The 27,322-nt window shown below is 45.0% G+C and overlaps 1 protein-coding gene across 3 annotated transcripts in view; it reads left to right on the top strand.

The window, feature by feature from the left end:
* The window catches only part of GEFmeso (Guanine nucleotide exchange factor in mesoderm), a 57,654-nt gene that overhangs the window by 23,997 nt on the left and 6,335 nt on the right, over positions 1-27,322 (top strand). The window contains exons 1-4 of one of the 3 annotated variants that reach the window (XM_025308217.1): positions 13,993-14,956; positions 25,989-26,367; positions 26,724-26,887; positions 27,111-27,322. In XM_025308217.1, coding sequence (XP_025164002.1) covers positions 26,249-26,367; positions 26,724-26,887; positions 27,111-27,322 — 495 coding nt within the window. In that variant the 5' untranslated portion in view covers positions 13,993-14,956; positions 25,989-26,248. Of the gene's footprint in view, positions 1-13,992; positions 14,957-25,988; positions 26,368-26,723; positions 26,888-27,110 lie in introns of those variants that run through there. The other 2 variants (XM_011154924.3, XM_011154922.3) reach the window with 2 other exon arrangements.

The raw sequence follows: 27,322 nt of genomic DNA, 5'->3' as shown, positions 1-27,322 counted from the left end.
GTAAAGTGATTTTTCTCATAGTCTTATATTCTAAGCGAAGCCTTTTGTAGAAAAAGGATTTCTCTTTCGATAAAGCGATTAAAGTGAACCATTCATCTAGAATTGATTAGATATTATTCTAACTGTTTTCCTCTTATTTCAAGAGCATTTCTTCTTATATCAATTAATTTTCCTTTTATATAAAGAGGAATATATTGATTTGAATGTCTGGTTCTTTCGATCAGTTATGCTCTACCTCCAGACATGTACGAAAAAATTATCATATGCTCATGAATCGGAATATTTGAAACGTTTTTTAAACAAAGTATGTATATTGCTGGAACATATAACGAAGATAATTTACCCGTATTTGGTCAAATACAATTTATAATCTATTGCAAGAAATTGGATAATATATTCTTTCTTTTAACTATGTTTCATCACAATTGATCATGATGAACATCTTTGTTGTAGCTATAAAGTCCATAACAAAATTGATTGAAAATTTATTTGTTATGATGTTCTTATTTCATTCGTACCTACTTATTGTAGAACTGCAGCCACAAATACATCTATATACATATTACTTTTCGCTATACATAATAATTTTTTTCAAATTAACTAATATAACTAGTAAGAATAAAGTACGGAAAGTAAGGATAAATAATAATCCTCTTAAGAAAAGATTAAATAATCTGTGTATAAGAGGAAATTTATATTAAAATCAATAAGATCTCCCTTATACATATAACATATAATCGCTCTAATAACTTTAAGAATAATGTATTTATAATGTTTATAATATTATAATATTTTCCTCTTAATCTCAGAGGAATCTTCTTAAGGCTATATATAAGAATAAAATCCTCTAAAATTCAGATGATTCCACTCGTTCTGAAATTACTTTTTTTTTGGGTGTAATTTTAGCATTTAACGTCAAGATTCAATTTTAAGAATTTGGGAGTTACCGCGATGTGTGTCTCCGCTTGTGACGTGTGGACCGGTGAATCGAATGAGTCTGTTCGAACAAACCCGTATTTCTTGACGAGTGAGCATCTTTAATAATAGGCAGGCATCTTTGGTAAATGGATGAGCCTCAAGTAAAGTTCATATCATACGGGACATTTTACGCACACACGATTGCAAAACATGCACGCATACATATATTTCGTCGCTTTGAATTCACGTTTTACCTACCTACCTCACGATGACTTACCGCTCGAGAATGTGTACTATTATCATTATCATTATCGGAAGATATTGCGAGATCATATTTTCACCACTTTCACAATTACTTCGATCGATACTGCGGGCAAGTGAATAGTTTTCAATTTGCATAATTAACTCCACTTCCTGAAATCGCCACATAGATCTAAACTCGCGCTAATCGATGCCGCGTATGTACGAACAATAAGGCGTAGTATATCATTTCGTGATTAAGTTTATTGAGTTATATAAGACTAACCGCGGGGGGGGGGAGGGGAAGACGAGACACACGGCCGCTTTTTCCCCGCGAGAAGCCGCGGAGATCGCAGTTTAAAAATATCTACGTATACGTATTATAAATACACGCGTTGCCGAAAGAAATTCATTATGCGGCAACTTGCAACCCGTATAAATAGCTTTCCAATTCTATTTTATCTCCGCGCACCACGAGCGGGCCGCGAGCAAAAGGAAGCAGCCGGCGATCGTATCGCGCCGTGTTTACCGCGGTTAAGCACAGCAAAAATTGCGTTCACGCGCGCGCGCGCGCCATATATATCGAGGGCATTCTAAATTTATATAAATTCGCGACAGAGCAAACGAAGCGTTTTGCTGTGATACGATTTGCGAGAGAGTGTGACCAAAACGACCATCTTTTTGCATCTGGCAAACCAGTCGCGACCGAGTATCTCTCCGCGCGCCGGGCAGCGCGATAAAAGCGCGATATTAAAACGAGCGTTTGACTATTTATAGTCCGACTCTTTCGCGCGCGATCCGCTCGCGGAAAAATCACGCGCTAAAATGCCGCCGAGAGCGATCGACCGAGCGGCGACGGCGCGGCCGAGCCGATCCACCATTAAGAACGGTGAAATGTCGCAACGCGCGCTTGGCGCATGCCGATCCACAACGATTCTCGTAATTAGAAAGCATCGCCGGCGAGCCGGTGATTTCACGCGCGACGATTATAACGTGGTAATTGCGCCGTGTTATAACGCAAGATTCGCAATTGGCCCGCGTCGGTGTGTCGCGCGTGCGCGTGCAACAATTGAATCGACTCGATCCGCCCAACCCAGTTTTCGAGAAACCGCCGTCGCCGTCGCCGTCGCCGTCGCCGATCTCGGCGACTTTGCTTGTCTTCGATCACGCTCGCGAGCTAATCGCGCACCGCTCGAGGCGACTCGCGCATTTATCGCGATAACGCCGGCATTCTTCCGTTAATTGCACCCACCGATCGGCATCCGATCCGCCATCGGTATCGCAGAAATGTTCGGACACCGCCAAGCCTATGACGTGTTGCACGACTGCGTGTTGACATTGAATTATATAAATTGTACAAAACGAATTAGACGCTCGCCCGGTTTCGTCTGTCGCAACTGATTCGGCGAAGTATAATACCGGTCAGTGTGCGCGATTGGTTGAATGACGACGTGACAACGAACGAACTAAACGCGCTCTCGCTCTCGTTGAAGGAAGTCGAGTCACCGGCTCTTACGAGTATTAAACGCAGGTACGAGTTGCGTCTTATAATTCTGTATTATTTGTTGATCATAATGAATAATGTTATTAACTGTTAATTAATCAAAATATCATCCCCTTGTGACTGCATCATCGGCGATGGCGATGGCGATGGCGATGGCGATGGCGATGGCATATCGCCTACGACGATAACGTTTGTGATGGAGTCCGAGAGATTGATTTTTATTCAACACAACACGCGAGTCCTCGTGCGCGCGTTTGGCGCCGATGCCGATCGCGTAGTGAAAAGACAGGCGTCTGCTCGTCGCACGAAGAAAAAAGGAGCCGATCGTTATTCGCGGCGCGATCCCGGTGCGAGAAATCACTTTCATCGCTCCTCTTTTGCGAGGAAAGATTACGGAGAGAGTATTAAAGGGGACGTGGACCCCGACGTAATGAGCCGATCGAATTACTCGGCAGTTGGAAACTGCTTTAAGCCGATTTCTTCGGCGATCCGATCAGCTGGTTTGCATTTCCCCTTTGCGTGCGTGCGTGCGTGCGTGCGTGCGTGCGTGCGTACGTGCGTGCATGCGTACGTGACACGAATGGTTCCGCGATATCAAACGAATCGCTCGCGAAACGCCGAAAGAACACGACCCCGAAGATTCGCTGAGAAGCTCGCGGGACACTCTTCGTGAATTCGTATTGCGATGGAACTCGCAACGTGTCGATCATCGCGGCGATCGGCTTGTCGGATTCTCGGATCCACCTGATGTTTTCTCCTTCCTCGTCCTTTCGTCATTCTAAATCTTTTCGACGCCGTTTCGACTCACATTTGCGTACGCGGTCGTGCGATTAAGCGGAAAGAGGTGACCGGCTTTCAAAATTGTGGGTTAACAGGCGACGGTAGTCGCCTGTGTCCTTTGGGTCCTTTTTTGGAAACCGACACAGCACGTGCAACCGTCGCGGATTCGGCTTATTTTCAAGCGCGGACTTAAAACCGGTATTATGTCCGAGAGCGGAATTTTTCTCACGTGAAAGAAAATAACCGCGCGGCTCGGCGGCGGGCACTTCGACGAAGAACACGGGACACTTTTTGTGTGTGTGTGTGTGTGTGTATGAGGTGTCCTTTTGTTACCTAAGGAAGGGATGGAATGCGAGAAGAGAGATACATTAATTCTCACGCGAAAAGTATCGAGAAAGCATTTGCCGCAGGACTTGATTCGGCATCTTCTCCGTATTTTCTCTCGATTTTCTTTCGATTTTCTAGTACTTCGTTATGAAGTGTCTTCAAGTTCACGTCGGGCCGCACACGACGGTATTTTCACCGATGATTTTTTCCCTCTCGTTGATCCGACAACACGACGCGGCGATCCGGTCGGCCGATCCCATGCGGAGGCGCCATGCGCGCCGCTCCTCCGAGAAAAACGATCCGACGAGCAGACATCCGACACAGCCGACTTTCTTTCTCTATCTCTCGCCGTTCCTCTCGATACATGCTCGCGCGTTCTTCCTCCGTCGTGCTCTCTCTCTCTCTCTCTCTCTCTCTCTCTCTCTCTCTCTCTCTCTCTCTCTCTCTCTCTCTCTCTCTCTCTCTCTCTCTCTCTCTCTCCCCCCTCTCCCTCTCTCTCTCTCTCTCTCTCTTTTCCTCTTTATATGGCATGAGATATATTTGGAGATACTAATGCAGTCGCGGGAACAGGCGCGTAGCTACTTGCATGAAAAGTACGCGAAACATCGGGATCCAGATGGATTATTTCTTTTTCAATTTTATGAAAGGAAGAAAGTCTGTCCTTTTGGAAATTAATTAGAATTTTATCCTGCAGCACACACATCGCGTAACCTGTGGAAGAATTTGCGTGTCGGTCATTTATTCGAATTCTCCAAATTACCGAATTAATTACTTGTCCATGAATTTGCCATCTTCAAATCGCTCAAGTGTGTCTTGAATCTTTTCCTCCCCAGGACATCTATTTTCTCGTCGAATGAGGGTGGCGTGAGATAAAGCTTGATGTCGTGAGTGATCTTTTTTTTGCGACTCTCGGTCTTCTCGAAAATTATTCAGTCACTCGGGAGAATTACGCGTAGCACGCACGTACGTTTGACAGCAACAAAGAGTGGCTTATTGGGATTTCTTCTCGGATTATCGATTCGATCGTTGATAAGAGCGAAGAAAAGAGGAGGAGCCCGTAAGATTATAAGAGCCCGGATATTGTAGCCACTCCGCGTTGGCCGCGAGAGCCGCGCGGCGGTGGCGGCGACGGCGACGACGACGACGACGACGACGACGACGAGGCGCAGTGCGGCGCGGGAGGACGCGGTTTGGCGCCATCCACTGCCGCACGCATTATCCCGCGAGTACTTTTCTTTCTTCGGACACGCGAGATGCGTGTCGTGTTACGCGGTGAATGCCGTTTTCCGGGGGCAGGAATCTCACGGTCGCGTCGAGTATATACGAGCGCGAATCGAGATCAAAATCGATGTGTGTTATCTTGGAGTAAAACTTGTACAAAATAGGCATGGACGTAGCGAGACGTTGCTGGCAGACTCCATACTCGAGCGAGTTTCTCCTTTGAATAATTAATCTTCATGTCTGCACTTTGAGAGAGAGAGAGAGAGAGAGAGAGAGAGAGAGAGAGAGAGAGAGAGAGAGAGAGAGAGAGAGAAAGAGAGGAGACCGACGTTCGTTTTTTGGCTCGCGATCGCAGAAATCTTGTAAATGTCATCAGGCAACACCTCAGCTTAATTAACATTATCGATTGATGTGACGGGAAAAAATATCTCGGTTCGTCTAGCTGAGTGGAAAGCAGACGAATAGATACGAGAAATGATATATCTGTCTGTCACCGCAATGGAAAACACTCGTCTGAAGATTCAGAGTTGCGTTAAAACTTGCGGTTGGAACAGCTGAGTGCAATTGACCGACTAAAAACTATTTATAGGAATCTCTCAATTTCTACAACCGAGTTCTCTCCTTCAGTCCTCAGACAGCAAAAAGCTCTTGAAAAAGTTAAACTTGCTCTTTCCATGTATCTTGGAATCTACCAGTTTTCCGAGGCGTTCGCAAATTCTGAGACGTCGTTGTCTGAAAACTGGAAAGTGTACGTTGGACTTTCCCAGTGTGCAACATTAGTCTTTCTCTTTCCCTTCTCCGATATTACAAGCAGAGTAACCACTTCGGATAGGTAGCAACATTGTTACGAAGCAAGACCAATCGAGATATCGAGTGCTCGCGCGATAACATATTTAAAGCGTTGTTCATTCAGCGGAACACAAACGGCCAGATTTGTCGGACGACTCTATTTGAGAGCGGAGAGTGAAAAGACGACGACGACGGCTGCTCGAGAGCGAGACTAAAAACGTGATTGAATGAAAGCTCGCCACGGGGTCCGAGCAGAGACCCCTCTTGATAGCACAAGGGTTAATTGACGATCAAATTGCGGCGAGGTCACCTCGGCGTGTACGACCGAAGCGCGCGAGCGCGAGGAAGGACCCCGTTTCGGAGATGCACGATCGAGATTTATTTCGCGTGTATTTTTAGCACGACGGGGCTCCGACGGGGCGGTGAGTGCCTTTCCTCGAGTGCTCCCGATACGCGCGCGTTCTAATGATAGGTTTATAATGCGCGGGCCGCTCCCGGGAGAGTCGCGGACGGGCTTTTTGTACGATTAGGGCAGGAACTGTCTCGTGCGATCGTTAGTTAAACGCGGCAGCGCGTATATACGTTTCTATGGGGGGAAATGGTTTATCTCCTTGGCACATCCTTGGCGCCTTGCCCGTTAAGTCAGAAAAAGACACACTCTTTCTCTTCTTTCTCGTATGAATCGTACTACCATATCGTCGACCTTGATATTCTCTTATCTCCTTAGCAGTTTCTCCCGCCTCCTTATGCCTCACTGTTGCCGACTTCTTACTCTAATCTCGTCGTGCGCGCTCTTCTCACTTTTTCTCTCCAGAAATAAAATTACGTCACCTACAGGACACCGTGAGTCATGAGTATCGCGATGGTATTACATGAAGGATAATTACAACTATAGCGGAATAATTACAGCGGGATTATACAACGAAACCTTTCGTAATTCCGCACGTGTTTCTTGACATCGTGCGCCTCGCTCGCGCCTCGAGAACATTTCGCGCCAAACTATAACACGTGTACAATCGACTTTTCGACCTTCGAGTTTCATTCGCATTGCGAGAAAAACCAGGAATTAAGAATTTTGACTCATTTGGTTTCTGGAAGGATATCGAGAGCGCTCCAGAGCGCCATCACCCCTTTTTCCTGCCGATTTGGGAATATTTCCTCCCAAACTCGGCGATATCCTGTCCTGAGAAGACTTCACGCGAGCGCACGAAGATATCTCGCTGTCGCGAGGCTCGCGTCGCTCACGCGCGACCGGCCGAAAATCCCAGATCTTCTTTTTCCGCTGAATCGCGACCAGTTTCTGGAGTAGCCTCGTCATCGGCGTATCCAGGACACGCGATCCGGTCGGCATACCTGCAGGACCACGACGACAACGACGACGACGACGACGACGACACGCGGTGCATGCGTGCGTGCGTACTTACCTGCGTGTGTGCTCACGCTCGCTCGCTCGCACGTTTATGAAAGCTCCTATCCGGCGAGTTTCCGATCGGCCACCGATAATAACGTATTCGCGCAATGCCGCGGCGAACCGGATTTTACGCCCGCAATTACTTACAAACTCGGCTCCCGGGGCCCGGTCGTAACATTACTCGGCCGCGTATTAGCGGCGCCGCTATATATAGACTTTCTGCGAATGCGTTGTACGCACCGCGCGAGCGAGCGAGCGAACGGCCGAGCGTGCTCGTTGCATCTCGAGAAAGTTTTCCGATGCGGGAAAAGGAAACCTCGCGCGGGCGCCGCAGCCCCGGCGATGGAGTACCCTTTCGATGGAGAAACGATCTCGCGGCGGCCGCGCCGCCGCGCGACTTCCCTCGTTGCAACGACGATGCGAGCGGATCGTCCTGCTAGGAGGAATTTGACGTCGGAAGGAACTCGAGAACTCCGCTGGGAACTGACCCGCGACAAAAATGCCGAGGCATCGAGACGTGACCGCGAGAGAGAGAGGTGTCTGTCGCTTTCCGCCGCGGGCGGACTTTGTTAATGATTGCGATGCGCGAGCGATTTAGCGATTCCATCAGGTAGCGGGTTGATAGAGTGCTATCTCCGACTAAGAAGTCGAGAGCTATTCGTAGAAATGCGCTTTCATGATGTTAACAACTACCGACGCGATTCCCCGGCTATGCTCGATAATTATTTCACCATTCTGCGACGGCGGCGTCGGCGGCATTACGCGCGTTGCCGCCAACGCTTGCATATGCAGGATGATCGGGAACGATAGGGACGAGCTTCGCTCGCGGTTCCTTTGAACAACGCTGATTTTCCCTATAATCATTTTTCTTGGTGAAAATAGGCGGATACACGCAGAAGAAAAGGTAATTTCAGAACGAGCGGAAACATGTAAATTTTAACAAATTTTATTCTTATGGCCTCGAGAGGATTCCTCTAAGATTCAGAGGAAAAATATTATAAACACATTATTCTTAAAGTTATTAGAGGGATTATATGTTATATGTATAATGCAAATCTTACTGATTTTAGTATAAATTTCCTCTTATACACAGATTATTTAACCTTTTTTTAAGAGGATTATTATTTATCCTTACTGTACTTTATTTTTACTGGTTATACTAGTTAGTTTGAAAAAATTATTACAATGTATAGCGAAAAGTAATATATATACACTCTCTGTCTCAAAAATAACCGGAATGGCTTTAAAAAAAACAAAAATGGTTAAGAAATCTCGACAAATTCATTTTATTTATTTGAAATATTCTCCCTCAGCAGAAATATAATGATTTGCACGTTCAAAAAGCGCATCAAATGACTTTTTTATGTCGCTGATTGGAATGGTGTTGAGATTGCTCGTTGTTGACCGTTAAATGTTTTCAATTGATGCAAAACGGTTTCCTTTCATCGCCAAATGCAGCTTAGGGAATAGAAAATAGTCGCAGGATGCCAAATCGAGTGAATACGAGCGGGGGGGGGTGAATGTTGAAGCAATAAAATTTGATTTCTAGTCAAAAAATTAGTGACAATTGGCGAACGATAAAAAAGTACATTATCGTGCAACGATTCATTTTTCGACCGAGGTATCAAACTACTGTCACTTAAATGCGTCGTATCCTGGCTTTTAGTGAATGAAATATCGTGAAACTTTTACAGGTTATTAAGAAAGGTTGATACTTCCTAAACCTCAATCTCCCATCAACAGAGGGCGCCATTAATTTCGTTAAATAGAACCATTCCGGTTACTTTTGGGACAGAGGGTGTAGATGTACTTTTTTAGTTCTAGTTTTACAATAAGTAGGCACGAATGAAATAAGATCATAACAAACAAATTTCCAATCAGTTTTGTTATGGACTTCATAGCTACAAAGATGCTCATCATAACCAATTGTATAAAACATAGTTAAAGGAAAGAATATATTATTCGACTTCTGCAATAGATTATAAACTGTATTTGACCAAATATGGGTGAATTATTTTCGTTATTTACACAGACATTTAAATCAACATATTCCTCTTCATATAAAAGGAAAATTAATTGAGAATTAATTAATAAGAGGAAATCCTCTTGAAATAAAAGGAAAAGAGAATAATAATATCTAATGAATTTTAGATAATTGATTTGCTCTAATCGCTTTATTGAAAGAAGAATCTTTTTTCTGTAAAAGCTTCGCTTAGAACTATAAGACTATGGGAAAAATCACTTTACAAATAGAATACTTTTTTTGGGTGTATGAATAAGAGTTAATTCGCAAATATGGATATAACTTCCGAGTTACCGAGGATGAAGAGCCAACGACTCAATGTTGATGGTTGATTTGTTTTACTCCAATGAGTTGTCTCGAGTCGCTCGAAAAAAAGTAGAATGTTCCTCTGTGAAACGTACATTTGTCCGAATTTCGTTCCTCCTGAGGATCAAGAGAGAGAATCTCTGTAGTGTTCGCACGTCTTTGTCGGACTTAGTGAAATAACGAAGAGCGTTGAGAATCGGCAAAAATTTCACTTTGCAGACCAATGAAGTCACCTTAAAGTCACTGAAATGTGAGAAAAGAAATAAACTGTAGATCCGATAATAAGTCGCCTGGAGACTCAAGCCGATCGCACGTTAGTCACGAAATCCATCGAAGGCGAGGTCTCCAGTGTCGTTCACGAAGATCCCGTAGAGCGACGAGAGCGATGCACAATGTGAATGCCTCACGTGCCTTCTTCGGTGGCGCCGCGCGCATTTTCATTCCGCGCTGAGAAAGTATCCCAACGTCGCGCGTCCGCGAATCGAGAGATGAGAACGAGGCTCGATCCTTTGTCACTTCCGTCAGTAAGCGCGCCTTTTTGTCTTAGTCGCCAGGAATAATAGCGGATGCATCGCTGAGTCAGGATGCCCAGAAGAACACGTCATTACTCTTACAAAGTGAGTTGAAAATTGGTGGAAAGCGTTGCGAACCGAGCCGACGGCAATCTCACGCGAATCTCCTCTGTTTTCCATTTCTCTCTTCCCGCTTTCCTTTTCGAAAATGACGTCTCGTTATTCGCTCGATTAAATGCGTACGACTTAATTTGAAGTCAAGTCCACGTCGCAAAATAGTCTCCATACTTGCCGGGGTTTTCGCATTCGTCGTGCTTTTCCTCGTCGAATCTGTCGCGGGAAATTACGGCGATGGTATCTGGGACATTTCGTCGATATCAAGACTTCGGTACTTGGTACTTATGAATGCCGTGAAAACAAGAAACGTGAGAATAATTCGTAGTCGAATGCTCGCGCGTCAAATGTGTGCTCACTGAGCTGGAAAATTAAGCCCCGTAAGAAAGTCTTGAGAGGTACGAGAGGTGAAAAAGAAAGAGCGAGAGAATGGAGAGGGGGGGCAGAAGAAAGAAAGAGGGAAGAAGAGGGGGGGAGGGGACAGAGAAAGAGAGAGAAACGCACGTGTCCTTCTGTGATGCAATTACGATGTCGCATTCCGCGAACGCGGATAAATCGCGATAAAATCACCGCGAGATTTCTTCATTCCCTCGCGGCCACGACGTTACGCGCGTCGTTGCTTTAAATATAATATTTTATCGAAGTCGGTGAAAGGTGCGGAAGATAATCAGACTTAAGTGCCCACGTACTCGATGCGCCGATCCTCGCATCGATCTCCGAGATCCCCGCGATCGAGAATTTCCGTGCGAGCGGAAAGTATGAAGCTCGATCTCGAAGTCTCGTGTTACACAAGTCGTGAGTTCAAGTTTTACAATCGTGCGTTCATAATTGAGTCGTTTCCTCGCTTATCTCTCACTTCTAGATCTATCTCATCCTCGATGTTTACTATCTGTAATACTTGAACTCCCAACAACAGAGATAAAAATTATCGTGTTACAGACGAGATTATTATTATTCATGACAAACAAACAACATAATCATTGTATTAATTTAACGGATGGAATAACGACCTCGACGAACTATCGAGTTATCCAACTGTTTATCAAATTGCACCACACGGCAGCCGCAGTTTTCGGTGGCCTGTGGTGTTTTGCCCACCTCGGCAGTCACGTAATTTCGACATTGAATAAACGTTGAATTAAATTTGACATTTTAACGAGTGAGTGCGTCTCTCTTACGTGGCTGCGTAAGAGCGTTGCATCAAAGATTCGCGTTGCTTCAGCGCGCGGCCCGAAAAGAAGGAAGAGGAGGAGGAGGAGGAGGAGGAGGAGGAAGAAGAAGAAGAGGAGGTGTATTCACGTACCGCGCACGGTTCATCGGAAAATCCCGTACGTGTGTGCGCGCGCGCGCGGCACCGCTAAATATAACAGTACCGTTTGTAACGTAATTAATGCAACGTCGGGCTGAACAAGCAGAGACACGCGCCGCCGTGCGCGAATGGCTGCGTTAACCCTTCGGCTGCCAATTAGCGAATACCGCCGCGCGCGTGCGTGTGTATACCGCGCGCGGCTCGTCGTATACGTCTCGAAGATGTCGCAAGATATCGCGCCCGAGACGGCGACAATTTTAACGCTCGCAAGGGGTACCGCGCTGAGCTCGAAAGAGTTACCGCACGCACGAGTCGACGTGAGAGAGCGCGGGTTTATGCACGCGGTGTCCCGAGCTCCTTTTTAGTTTAAACTTTAACAAGCACATGGCGTTCTGCTGCTTGCGAAACCAGACGAGAAATGACCAAGTTTCTCATACCGCACCGGACATTTTCGAAACACGATTCTCCACGAGCTGTACTTTCCTTCGAAAATCGGGATTCTCTCTCTCTCTCTCTCACTTTCACTCTCACTCTTCTTGCGAGTGATAAATTGTCGACATTTTTATTATTTTTTTATCGTCCAGTTCAACGCTCTCTTCAGCGTCGCCCCGTCATCGCCGTGACGATCTCCCGGCCGTAATCCGCATATACCGGGCCTTCTTATCGTTCGTATGCTCGGAGGCCTAAATGGTGCCGTCAGGTTCTAGAGAGTTTTCCTCCGAATCCACGCATTAGAGCACTCAAAGACGCGCCGATATGGCATTCCGATGATTCATGATTCGCGGTCGAACCGGTCTATACGACGGCGTCGGCAGAGCGGGTCGCTGATGGGGTGCCGGACCCACCCGGGTATCCGCCTAATGCTCGGCTCGTGTTATTCACTTCCTTCTCGAGCGGTACAAATTCCTCTTTCCAGAGCAAGGAGAGCCGAGAGAGCCTTTTATTATCGGCGTGACGTGCCGCGCAGCGCGGCGGCGACCAGCGGCGGCTAGAGTACTCGGTGAGTCACTCTCAGTGACTGGCTCGTTGTAATTCATTGCGACGATTGAACCCCCACCTCCTGCGCGTACGTTTTGCAGCGACGTTCACACCGAAAATCGCCACAGGTCCGATTTACACCTAGCTTCTTTCGTACTAACGCTTGCGGGCGGGTTGATGACCAGGAGAAAACCCGGTCTGAAAGTGAAAGACTGTTACATAATAGTAAGAAGAAATAGTTTTTGAAAATTAAAGAAAAAAGAGACAAAGGCTGCCGCACACGACATTGAACGGATATTAAGTATTCATATCAAGTATTCAAAAAAATTTAATTACCTATTACCTTCGATGGCGCAAACTGGCCACTGTTTTTCATACCACCGAGGAAAACGTGTGTGATATATTTGTCACTATAATTTCGTAAATAATTATTATCAAGAAAGTGACTTTGAGCATTTTTTTTGGATTGAGCATTTTTTCTTCCAAGGTGTGGTGTGAATGTCAGAACAACATTAACGAACGTTATCAGTCTGACGTTTTATTAATCGAATTATTAATCGCGATGGTAACATATGGTTGTAACTGTGCCACGTCGCACAATTGTTATTCCTCGTTACACGTTGTTATTCCTCGTTCGACCGTAATCTACCAATTACTCGAGATTTCTCAATACATCTCTTCCGTTCTTGTGCATTATCATACAGCCGCATAGATAACGAGATTAATATGCTGTCGCGGGCAGAGCAGTCTCTGGTTCCAAGACGTACAGATTCGCAGAAACACTAATGCGTACTCATATACGGCGTGATGTAACGATGGTCTGCGAGCGCAGAGAACGGAGACGTGCGTCTCCGCGTTTTATTTTCTCAGATCAAACTAACGATATTCACTCGCAAAACGGGATGATCTGATTTTCGTAACAATAAATATACAACGAAATATATATTCTCTACGCGACACTTGTCACAATATAATCCATCCTTGACGTTCCACGTTCGTTAGAAAACTATCATTGGAAGAATATTCGATAATTTACACCTCGATAATTTACATTCGATAATTAACAATCAATTCGATAAGCATCATCATCGAGTACGGAAATTTTGCAAATTCCTACGGGAATCAAAGTACAGTCTGTGGGGAGGAAAAGAAGAATAATATCGGAGAGGAAACATGAAAGTGTGTCATATTCTCAAGAACATAGTAGAAAGAAAAAAAAAAGTTTTTTGTGCGACGTGACGTCGCGATGTCGGTTATTAATCGTCAACGATGACGTAAAACGGTAGGTGGAGATTTAGAGAGAATCGATTATAGTGCATAAATTTGCCAATGGGAAGAGAATGGGAGTTTCCTATTAATAGTAAATTAAGAATTAATTGGGAATGGGAATTTCCTATTAATAATAAATTAATATGCGATGATTCGACGCGGCGGGGGGGGGAATATTCGGCTGTACGTGCGTCGTGGCACGTTCGAGCGATTCTCTCGCGTCAATTTTATTCGCGCCAATATCCCGCGAACGGTTCTTTTCGCAGACAGCACGTGCTCGTTCCTTCCGCCCGCGCGCGCCGGTGTGAACGCCTGCTTAACGCGGAGCTCTGCTCTCGGCATTTCGATCCGTCCATCCGCGAGAGTGGCACGCTCGCTCCGTTCCCATCCTCGGCCTCTCGCCGCAGTATCTACCTGTTGCTCGAGCGACGAAGACTGCGTTCTATCTACCTGGCAGCCGACACTTCTCTTCGCTCGTGACCTCGTGCATTCTTTTTGTGTGCTTTCTTTTGCTGTTTCCCGCTTCGTACGGCGCGACGTGTTTTCGCGCACGTGGCGGCGAGCATCGCCGAACCTGTCACTAACTCGATACGCGATCACGACACACGCAAGATAAGAAGCAGCAGCTGCATTTCGTTATCTTCGTTATCGCGGCCGGGCGAGTCCGATGCGCGAGCATGTGTCTCTGCTCGTTAGGAGTGTCTCGAATACCTTTGACCTCTTTGTTCTTTTATATCTTCGTGGTACGTATCTACGTTACTTTTGTCTCGACGTCGCCTTCGAGTGGTCGTCAACAGTGGCTCGAAGCACTCGGAAGCGTCTCGTCGTGGTAGTCTGCTCGTAATCACTGCGATTAGTCGATTTACATACTATTTCCGTTGAAAGTTTACGTCACGTGCGAGTGTATCTGAACCGATGCTGTCGTTTCACGCAGCGAGCTGCGGGCAGTCGTTGCTACCATGTCACGTGGCCGTGACACCGTAATCGTCGCGAAGAAACGGATTTCCTCGGAGAACGACGTGATTTTACGTGCTCCTATTCGAGCGCGACGCGATAATCGGCGGAAATTCACCTGGTCGAGGTGATACGCGAGCGTATCGAGCACGACTATGTGTGCGTGTGCGTGTGCGTGTCCGCCGCGAGAGAGTGATCTACGCTGAAGAACGAGCGGATTGTTCGCCGTGATATACCGGGTGGCGGATAAGATCGTGAAGATCGATCACGCGATTTCGTCCAAGGGTGAGAGTGGAAACACGTAAGTCATTGTCTCCTGCACGCGTCCCTTGTTCGCCTCTGAGATATCGGCAAACGGTCGTTCGCCCCCGAAGTTAAGCACCGTGAAGTCATTCCCCAGCGAGCGAATCTCCGTGATTATTATGGCTGTTTGGAAGACGAAAATCCCGATTTTGACCCAGCCGGTGTGTGTCGTGTAACCGAACGTTTAGTTGTCGCGATTTCTTGTAAACGGTCGGCTGTCCCGAAATATTCCCATAAATCGTGCTAATCGTTCTAAGAGAAGCGCACATAGGAACTTTCCCCATGAAATATTCAGACAAAAATACACACGTGTATTAAACTTCAATAAAATCTTAATACTTAGTGGGACAAAATGTGTTGCTTTTTATTAATTGTTCCCATCTTATCTGGTCGCAGTCAGGATATCAGGTTGTTAAAATGATGACGATGATTAGCTGAACAATCAACTGTCAGAATTGTTCGTATTCGTATATGATACGAACGACTAGACAGATAACATATCTATTCTGGTAAATGTGAATTTTCGACGAATATTCAAATTTCGTTGAAACCTAACGTAAATATATGTATCGTAACAATGTTGTTCGACGGCAAGTACATTTCGGTCGTCGATTACTTGTTTCTTCTTCCATGTTTATTTAACGTGACGTGATTTTCGACGATCGCCTCTACATTCTCGACATTTTTGGCATTCGTCATCCGCTTTGGAATCCTCTGAAAAAAAAAATGATCGAGTCAACGTATATTTCCGCTGTATCTTTTTTTTCTTTTATTTGGTATCGTTCTCCTCGTCGTGCGGGTTTATTAAACTACCGTTGAAGCGAGAGAATTCAATGTGCTTTGAAAACAGGCACGAGCCGCATGTTATTTCGGATAGAATATAAGAGTCAGTCCTCCTCTTTCCCCTCCTCCTCTCTCCCCCTGCCTTACGCATGCTTCTCGTCGGAAGAGTTTGCTCAGATGCTGAAATAAGTTGGGATATCTTTTGTTTATTTTCACAGCTGCGTTATATCGTGCGTCAGGAATCATTTGTCGAAGATAGACTGCTCGATACACTTGACAAATAATTACCGATCACAGGCAATCGCATTATAAATATTTGCCAAGTCTGCTCGCCGCTGAATATAACTCTGTGTGTTTTAAATTCTTTCGAGTCTTCTAATTCCGAAGGCGATTTTCTCGCAAACTGTTTTACCGCGTTCTTCAAGATATAAGCGAGTAAGTGGGACGCATGTAAGGAACTTGCTCAAGAGTATCGATAGACGCGTGAGTTCTATATCTCTTAATTGAAGATAATATTATCATTATATGTTTATCTTTCAGCTGTCGATCGTAGTTTGCGGCAGTTTTCAGAATATTGTTAACTCATGAAATATCCACTGGTTTAATCAAGCGATAAAAGATAAACGTAGAGCCAGTCGATATTACTGAAAAATGATCATTATTTTAGTAAATAATCGTTGGGAAGCAATTTCCAGCTGTTCGGATTAGCTCGCAAATTTGCGCTAAGAAATGTCACATAATCGACCTCGGACCAATGGAAAAGGAAATTCCCAAGAAATATTATACATTATTATATATACAAAATTATCTGTCAGAGATGAGATTTTTATTTATACGCGCGCGCGCGCGTGTGTGTCTATTTTCATTCATCTTCCTAAGTTAGTGAAGTTAATTTCCGTCAATTTTCTAACAACGTTAGAGTAGAGAAGGGTACAGAAGGCACTCTATGAAACACCCCAGATAACCAATAAAGATACCGCGATACCGTTTACTGCACAGAGCTCTGAAGCGTGATGAAATTTTGCAATTGAGTCGCTGAGCGAATATTCCAATTTCTGGGCGCGCGATCGTCATCGATTTAATTGAATCTCTCCGTCCTCATCCGGGGAGCATAACGATTGCGCGCGAGTTCTGATTCGCGCGTTATCTCCGATCAAATATTAGCAGGACGCAACGCCGTTTGCGTTGTCTCACTTGATTATCTCTCAGCGGCGCGGCGCGATGTCGCGCGAGTTTCGCTCGATCGACCGGGCGTCGTCGTCGCGAATGCACGCAACGATGGTGAATATATCTAGACATGGGAATTCCGAGATCTGCGATCGACCCCGTCGCGTCGCACTTCTCGAATTTATCGCTCCGATATCCATCGGAGTCGATTTCTTCGCTACTCGCGTATTTCTCGACTCAGTTCGCGGTCACGTCCTCGAAACAACGCGGCTTTTTATCTCTGGTGAGGTAGGAGGAGTTTCTTCGGTAAAAGCGGTAAGCTGCGAGATACTCACTTTGTCCGTCTAGACCAGTGTTTTTCAACCTATCTTATCTCACGGCACACTTGAACCTCTAGTTAAACTTCCGCGGCACAGTTAAATTATGACGATCAAAAAAAGAGTATAAAAAAGAATATATCTTTTTTGATTTTTTTATTAATACAAACAAAATGCACCATCACGGTCAAAAAATAAAATAAAACAATTTATTGTAATTTGTAATAAAGGTCCACCCACTTAAATAATAATACTTAAATAACACCCACTTTGGAAATAACCCGGTGTTTTTATTTATTATAACAATGATGATTATAACAATGATTCGTATAATCAATTTAAAGAGGTTTTAATTTTAACGTATATACTTACTATGCTTTAAACTGCTTTCGAAAATAATTTAACTAATTATCTTTGAAAATTTTCACGACACACTTTAGATCCTCTCACGGCACACCGGTTGGAAAATGCTGATCTAGACGGTCGCAGAACGGGAGCCGGTCGGCTCTCCGTCGATACATTCTTCGATGTTTTTGATGTATTGGAATATTCACATCTTAATTATTGCAATCGAAATGAAATTTGACGGAGTCGATAACGGACTCACGTTTGCCGCCGCCTACACTGCAAACCCGAGTGTGTTATTTTGACGCGATAAGCTGAAGCTTCTTTTACGCGTCTTAAATCTTGCTCGTCTTAACTCACATCGTTTAACGCGTTTAAAGTGATATCGAAATACATCAAATGACTGTGATTTCAGATTTCAGACAAGAAACGCGTGAAGAAAACTTCAGCTTATACATGTCAAGATAACACACTCGGGTTTGCAGTGTAGGCTGATAACGAGAATCACATCCTTGAGAGTCCTCCTTCGAAACACGCGCAGACTCTCCGCGCGGTTTTAGCGCGTTTCCGGGTGCATCTCCGGGAACAGATAAGAGGCACAAAAGGAGGCGCTCTGGAATTCCGGAGTGCAACGGGTTGTGACCGCGCACGGCGCGACATAAGAGCGAGCCTCGCGCTTGCCGTCGTCGTCGTCGTCGCCGCGACTACGTGAGCCGCATAACGCGCCTCCTCGCCTTTTCTGGCCGCAGCGATTTTCCAGCAGAATCGCGGCTTACGTGATCGGTTTCCGGAACGAGAGGAGGAATCCGCTCGCGCTCTCGGGTGTCTCGGCGGCCGTGCGATTGCCCGTGCTTCTTTTCCCATGCTTTCCCGAACCTTGAATGTCACAGCCAGTTATAACGGTAGCGCGCCGCTTATTAGCCTCTAACACGCGCGTCGCGTTATGACATCTAAGTGAAAATCCTCCTCCCGATACTCGAGCCCATTTGCTTTCTTCCAACGCGCGGAAAAGGAAGGACGTGTGATAACGCCACGGCGTTATTATGCGACATCGTCGTGCGGGAAACTCCGTCTGTTTGCGATATAAAGCTCCTATTCACAGTCGTCGCTTGAAACTTGCCTCACGTGAGGTTTATCTGAAGTCAGATGAATCTAGAATTTAGAATTGAGTAGAAATCAGAACTTGTGGAGTCTGAACTTAGAATTAGCCGAGCTAATTCCTTAATTTAAAGCTTTAATTTAATCATTGTGACGTTCAACTCAGGCAGTCTCACTTTTGAATTCAGAGGCGAGTGGGACCGCTTTACCTCACGTGAGACAAGTTTCAAGCAATTATCACAAATATTTAGGAGCCTGAGGCTCCTGCAACAACAGACACAAGTAGACACCCGCATACAGACGCTCGGGGAAAATAGTCTGTGTATAATAGATAAGAGCCTCAGGATCACGATGTTGTGTACTATTGACGCTACGGGAATCCAATTTCCTGTCGTGCGCGACACGAGATACCGCGCGCTTCGACGGACGTTTTAATTGCATCTGCTTCGATTAAACCCCCCTTGATCTCAAAGCCAATTGTTGGTTTGCCATCAGTGCTATCTAAACCGTCTCCTTCGCGGACGATACACTCGAAGAGACACAGGAAATCGTTAGAGCCAACTGACCAGGAACATCATCGTCGCCGTCATCGTCGTCGTCGATGCAATTGACCCTAATTCGTCGCGAAATATCGTGCGTATCGCCGACTCGAAGAAATTATCGACTTCGCCGGGATCTCTCTCGTCTCCTCTGTCCTCCCTCTGTCCCTCATTCGCGATGCAGATTTATGCGACGCGTTCGTTGCCGCACGAGTCCATGCAAGCTGGCGTCCACGCCTATGCGGAATCGTGATTCATAGGAACGTGTCGGCATGCAGGCGTGCCCACGGCGCCGAAAGCACTTGAAAATTTTCAGTGACCGCTGTTCTTCGTCTCCGTGTACGTTGTTTCTTTCCCCGCCTCTCTCTCTCTTTCTCTCTCTTTCTCTCTCTCTCTCTCTCTCTCTCCCGGTTTCTCGCGCTTTTGACATGTGTGCCGTTACACTCCGTATCTCAGGCGTCTCGTTGTATCGGAAATTGAGCGTTCGAATAGCGAGATCGAGAATGCCCACGAGCCCCGCATTCGCTTCTTAGCGGTAGAGATCCTTCATATTTGCAGCGAAAATCGCACAGCGCTAGAATTCTGTTTCGAATTATTTTTTTACTATACAAGTAGATGTAGTTGGCGGCGAAGATAAGCGTAATTTTAACGATATTAAGGGAGGAATTACATGCGGAGGAGTAAGCCGTTTTCGTAAAAAAACTATTTTTACGAATTTTTTTAACAGAAATGGTAGGATCGATGAACTTGAAATTTTCACAGTGTATTCATTAATGTTCAAAGCATAAAAATAAATGTGTTACTATCTATGTAGAAAGTACACGTTTAAAACTTTAAACGCGTTTATCTGGAAACACCATTTTCTTAAACTGTCAACATGATTACGCAAAAACTACTGAACCGAATAACTTGGAATTTTTACACAATATACAATAGATATGTAGTTTTCGCTCCTACCTCGAACACAGTTATATTTTATTTTATTCTTTTTCATTTCATCCATTTCATCCAAACATGATTACAAGTTGAAGAAAAATGTCATTTTTGATACTTTTTCTTGTACAGTCATTATTTTTCTAAACTTGACTTCACTGCCTTCATTTTGGTACGGCAGCTATAATTGCGGCAACCGTATATTTTAAAAATCTTTCTCATTTTTTGGTTTCAAAGTAATGAGAGGATCGGAGTTATGTCGACAGCAAACGTAGAGCTCGCAAACGGATGACTAGATTTTTATCTATAATTACAAATTGGATCGGTTCTTGTGATTCGATAAAATTTATTTTATACTTTAAACATTAATGAATACACTGTGTGATAATTTCAAGTTCACTGATCTTACCGTTTCTGTCAAAAAAATTCACACAAAAAATAGCCTTCCGCGTGTAGCCTTTCGCCCCTTAACCATTTTCTTTTCCCGGTGTAAGCATTTCAATCAGCACGAAGGTATTTATTATTGACGATTAAATCGCGAGCGAGAATGCGGGAGACGATGACCGGCGAAATTTCCGTCGAGCTGAAGATCACGCGCGAGATCGATCACCTTGCGTCCGCTCGCGATTCGAGTCACCTGTCGAGGGCGTCCGCCGTCGAAGAGACGTCTTCCTCAATGAGTTTACGTGTCAATGAACGCGATACGCATAAAAGCGTGTACGGCATCGGCGCGATGCGGTGTTCTGTCAATGAGTGAGCCTTGGGCTCCTTCTTTCGCACTTCTCCTCTCGCTCCGCCTTGCTCGCGCTCGCTATTTTCGTAGCCCTCGTGTGAGGTGCCAGCCGGCACAGGATCGGTTTTATGGCACGAGGACTGCGCCCGGAGGCTTTTCATGTAGTAGCTCGACGCTGTCTATAAGACGCGATTAAGAATCCGCGATAGAATGTGTGCGGTATCGTCAGACAATTTAACCGGCGATTTAATCCGACTCTTTTTTTATTATCACACGTGCTGATCGTTGCTGAAGCTTCACGTAAGCCTCGTCGGCATTGGCTCATCAAGGACGGGCGCTAATCTATTTTCACATTAAACTGTGTTTTATTCGGATAACGAGAATTTTGAGATAAAAGTTTTTTTCTCTTTACGACGCTCGTCTCACAAATAGTTATGAGTTATGCGTGACGACGAAACTTAGAGTCGCTGTAATAACTTTCGCATTGTAGAACAAAATCCCGAGGAATCCTGATTTTTCTTTTCCTTTTTTACAACACGCGGGAGATTTGTATGCATCTTTATTTGCGTCTATTTCCGGTGTAACGACTTTGACACAATTTGTATTTTCGGTGAGGCTTTCCGTGGGCATTCTCGACCCTACAGCCGCGATACATTTGAAGAGCTAAAACTAACGAGTCGAGTCCTCGAAGAGCTGAGATCTAGTAGATACGCTATAACTAGAGGATCAAAGGCACCGATTGTAAACCGTTAAATCACCTTACACCGGAAGGACATAAATAAAATACCGTTATTTGCGCCGTGAAAAATTCATTCGGTGCCAACGTATTTATGCGTCGAATATGCCGCGCACGTGTTGCCCATCGGGCTGGACCGAAAAGTCCTGCGGCCCTTTTTGAGAAGTGACAATTATGGACAGACTCTTCTTTCGTAAGACGCTTTCAAGCTTCATTATCGTAAACGGGCTACGCTTTATTTGCATTTCAACTGATTCGTCATTTGTCGTTAGATAAGTAGAATTATCTACTATCGTTCTCCTGAAATTTCTTCGAGTGGAATTCCACTCGAAAAATACAAATTAAGAATCCACTCTCTGATCTTGAGCCGAACATTCCTCCTCCTCCTCTGATTTCGAGTGGCGGTATCGTCTCATTATTACTTTAAGTGGATCTTGTCCCGAGTGAGATTTCACTCGAAGGAGAAATTTTGAGAATAAACAATAATCGAGTTATATTCAATTCCCCCCTTGTCTCGGCGAGGGAGGATCCAAACGAACAGATTTTTCTTTTTTTTTTTTTACTATTTTCTCATCGGGTATTCGGATGCAGCGAGTGCGGGAAGTAACGCATAATTGAAGACACATGTCTTCGATTCATAAAATTAGCGAAGCACGGCGACGCGCCACGTAACCGAGAGCGGTGACGACATTGAGGAGGATGCGGCTGGATCTTGCACGGCCGGACGAAAGTCCGTGTTCCGTCCTATTATTAGAGAAGGTTCCAGCCAAGTGCACATCGGCAAGGGGTTACACGGCGGCGGCGGCGGCTCCGTGGCAGGCGAGACCGCCGCGGCCGAGATAATATTGTGACGGTAGATCCGAGCGAAAGGTTGCACGGCTCCAGCCCGATCATTCGCCGGTCGGTCGCGATATCCCCGATACGGAAAATCGCCGATACTCGACAATGCGCGGCACCGATGCGCGGAGCGCGCAAGTGTCGTGTCGAGTTGCACAAGCGGTTGACACTTTTGTCCTTCTTCTTCGCTATAACGCGGATCGAATAGTGAAATAAGATGTGATTCCGCGATCTTGTAAGCCGTAAGTGAGTAAGTACTCGACATGCGCGCAAGGCAGCATTATACGGAGCTGCCTTGATACCGTATCATTGCTGCACCGGGAACAAAAACAATTAATCTCAGTTACTTCCGGCGCGGTGAAGAAGTTCCGCTATATAATTTTGTTTCTTTATTTTCTGTTTCTCTCGTCCGTATCTCAGATTAAAAATCTCGATTCCCGCTTTCGATAGAACAGCACTTACTGACGGAAGAGATGAAAATAATTAGAGAAAAAATAATCTCACAATTCACAGCTCTAGCGTCGCGAACTATACTTCTTGTCCGTTATTCTAACCGTTCGCAAAATAGCAGAAATATCTGTACACAGTTACCATCATTGTGGTAGCACTTGCTGTAAAAATAACTCTCCCGGCTATAATTATTTCGCTATGTAATTATAGTCACAAGTAACAGACACCTTTCTTCAGTGCGGAATAGAGGTGCGGAGAATCGAGGACATCCTTATTATAGATCCGGATGAAGGAGCTCTCTGGTGTGTATATATATATATATATATGTGTGTACTATGTATATATATATATTTTTTTTTGCTTTTCTTTTCCGCGTCTTCTGGAATCTCGGATCTGGATTCGGATCGAACGGCACATTTTGTGCCGCACGGGAGAAAATTTCGCGGGTGACCATCGAAGAAGAAATCGACCGGTGCACCGGGCCGCGGCTGTGCGGTGCATGAGTGCATACACGGTCACGCGTACCTGCGCGCCAATACGGGACGTTGATTTCACGTCTGCCGCCGAGGAAATTGGAAACCATCGTCTCGCTCGTTTATTTGTACAATCGACTTCCACGTATGTGCATACGTACGTGCACGGGAGCGAAGTGCCGAGACGTATCTGCGCCGCGGCGATCAACCGACCCGGTTCGTGCATAGGGTGTCTTCGATTAGTCGTCTTTCCTGTCAATCGTAGCAAGTTGAACGCGACCGAAACTTCTCTCTAATGCACGTTAGCGCGATGAGTCAGTAGATATTTAATCTATATCGCGTGTCTTGGTTTCCATCCTCTGAAATTCTTCATTGCGTTATCATTGTAGTAAAAATTTGAACGTTTTGAGGCATCTCATGTACGATGTATAGTTAAAAAATTTACCACTGTAAGTTTCCAATATTTTGTATCGAGTATCATAAAAATTTACCTTTACGTCCAGCTAAATTAAATTTCTTTTGGGATAAATTCTCGAAGGTTTCTTTGATTCGTCTGAAGCGGGATCGTATTCTGGAAAAATATAGTACACTTTTCTTTTCAAAATTGTAAGAAGTTTGTATGTGATATATATATATTTTTATACTAAAGCATTCGTTATAAGCCCCCTGAACGTTACTGAAATTTTAATACTTTTAATCCAAATATTTAGAACTAAAACTACCAAAGCGGTCGGGAGATGGTTGGTTTGTGATTTTTTATTATTTTTAAGTTATTCAAATTTACATAAGGATTTTATATTTTTAATAGACGTTGAATTACACTCTAAAAAACAAATAAACGTTTTTGCCTTTGCATAAAATGTATTTCTCTAAAAACCTGTCGTTTTAGCCGAAATAGCGAATCGCGTTTATATAAATAAATCGCCGGCAGTTCTAGTTTTCCAATCGCCTCTTCTAAAAACAAAAAAGGGATGATGGGGCCAGGGACACCCTGTACATGTGGTTATCAGACGAAGAAAACACGCGTATGCCTGTGTACGCGTGCATACTCGTGTAATTACACGAGTGGGGCTCGTCTGTGTTCGAGTAATCGGATCGGCACAGACCGCCCGCCAATCTTTTAGCGCCGATAAACGGGCAGCGAGTTAATTGAAGGCGATCGCATTAACGATAAAAGCCGACGGCGGCGGCGGCGGCGGCAGCGGCGGCAGCAGCGAGATGACCCTTTTGCTTGGCTTATACGGACGATTTTTTCGCGATTCGTGAAATATCGCGGATATATGTCAATAGATGTGCGTATATCGCCGTTGCTTCTGTGTAAATTTAATAGCCTACAATCCGGATGGATCGATCGCGATATAAGCGCAAATACGCGCGGTTATTAATTTCACTCGCTGCTTCGCGCTGCTCAGTGCAGCGTGTTTCGTGAGGTTTGCATCCAGCAACGCGCGGGGGGAGGATCTTTGATCGATTCGCGTGACCACTTGTTTTTCGAAAAGAATTCGAACACCGGAGACTGTAATTACACGCAATATTCGCGCAATATTCGAGTCGAGGGAGATAATAAATCGATCTCCGATTAACTTCAAACAGAGTTTGTTTCGGGATGGAATTTATCATTTCAAAGTTCTGGTATCCGATTTAACAAAAAGAAATATCTGGTGAGATTCTTCTCAAAAAGAGAAAGAGAAAATTAGCCGCGAGCGTATCTCGTGTAAAAACATTTCTTGAATCTTGACGCGGATTTTGCATAATGTGCTTTTGCGAAAAACAAAAGCGTGTTTAAATGCCGGGGCCGGTCGTTGTGACTTATAATATGGTTAATTATACGCGTCTCGCAAAGCGCGCGAGATCATTTCTCCGGCAATATATCATGCGCCATAGAGTAAGAAAAATGAGTTTTCATTACGTTGTCATGACAATGCGCTGATACGCGTCCTCATTTATTAATTATCGTCATTACCGCTTCGATGAATCAAGCCGAGTGCCAAGAAAGGCTCGTAATTTCAAGACTCCATTCTCAGAATCTTTAATATGCCCGGGAATGATTGATCATTACACGAAAGAAAGCGTTGGCAGAGCATTTTCGCGCGAACGAAACCATTCTCTCCGTCTCGCGTGAATTGGAGGTTATTATTAATGTTAATAAGAGCGAATCTAGTGTTTCTTCTTCTACTAAGATATTTTTACATCTTAATGTCATTTGCCGATCCTTACAATATCCATAGTTCACATCGAAATTTTAGGTACATAATATTATTCTAGATTGATAAAATTTAATTTATTCAATTTCGTCGTAGATGATATCATACTTACAGTTCTCTTTTAATATATATATATATATCTATATTAATACAACGACTAACACAAGCGAAGTACACAATTTATCATCTTCTCTCTCGACTCATCGAGATTTTTTCCTTCAACGTTAGATGATTCCTCGCTCGTAATTACTCGCCAACATTCGCCAATTGCTTACAAAGGAGGGGACAGAAAAAGCTTCAAAAAAAGGATATCAATCAGAAGACATACAAAGCGTAGAGAAAAGTGGAGAAAAGAAAGAACAAAAATATACCATGAGTGATATCTAACGGAATTTGTTTAATTTTCCGTTTTCAGGCACCACGACGGACCTAGTGCCGCAACTGTTGGGCCTGTTCGACGAGCTGGCGCGTCGACGGGATGGCGAGCACGCGGTCTTAACGTCGTCCTGCGGGATCCCAGCGGCCTTACAGAAGCGGCTGAGCCTCGTACCGGCAACTCATCGGAGCTCCATATTCGGTCAGCTCTGCAGCAACAGCGACTTAGCCAAGCCCGCGCATCAAGGGGACTCGAGGAACGACGGCAAAGAGGAGCCTACGGCTACGACCGACAACATCATGCTGGAGACGGTCGTTTCAAAATCCGTGCCGTCGCTGGAGGACGAACGTAACGGCGGGGGATCCACCGAAGAAAAGCAGTCTTACAGGCGAGAGAGCAACAGTCTCACCCCGCTTAGGTATTATCCAACGTCGATCTGCTCCTTGCGATCCTTCGGTGTGCACCAAACGTCAGGGTCACCGAGACCGTTATAGTTCTCTTACCCTCCGTGACTTTCCCACGACGAGCTCCTATTCCTCGATCTCATTTCGTTTCGAATGATCTTCGATCTGATAGCATCTTCAGCTCGCCGCTGTGCCAGCCGCTGCTCACAGTATTGTAAATCGGTCACGATATGAATCATGCTTCCTCCGTTAGGAGGGAAACTATATTAATCCGATTGAATCTGAAGGATCGCGCAAGGCATAATCGAAGTGAAAAGATTCATGAGGATCTCGCGCTTCGAGGACTGACATCGCGTTTGTACTCGGCTAGGTACAACAGACGCTGCAGGAACAGTGCAGGAAGGCCGCTTTCTGGAAGCTCCATCGCGTCCAGCACGTCCTCCAGTAGCTGCAGCAATCAAGGTAACACGTGCACCGTTAATCCCTATTTGGCGTCCGTCGAATCCCTCGCCGATACCTGTGCCAGTTCCCAAGGTAAGTGCCTCTGGCATTGTTGCATTGGGGTGAATATCTACTTGAACTTATTTCCTTTGAATTTGTTCGAATCATGAAATTCGCTCACACGGCAAAAGCAATTTGTTATAATCGTGGAAAACTTGGAATTCATTCAAAGCGTGCAACTACCGCACTTTTTGTTAATAACAATTGCATTGATTTACTCATGGTCTGAAATGTATGACAGACTTGAATTCTTCAGGTTCCGCTGATAGCGGAGTCGTGACAGTCTCGGAAGCCGGTTGCCGAATCTTGAACGATGACAATGGTCAGAGGAGGGACAGCGCCGAGGAGGATCCTGCGTGCCACAGGCCGCGTTACTGCGATCCCCATCGCAACCCGGTCGAGATGGTACTCCTGGAGATCGTGGACACGGAGGCGATATACGTTGAGCATCTGCGCCAAGTTATTCAG

Source organism: Harpegnathos saltator, unplaced genomic scaffold (genome assembly GCF_003227715.2).
Source record: "Harpegnathos saltator strain DR-91 unplaced genomic scaffold, Hsal_v8.6 scaffold144, whole genome shotgun sequence".
NCBI lineage: Eukaryota > Metazoa > Arthropoda > Insecta > Hymenoptera > Formicidae > Harpegnathos > Harpegnathos saltator.
Note: the sequence above shows the minus strand (reverse complement) of the source record. Positions and strands in the feature narration are given on the sequence as shown.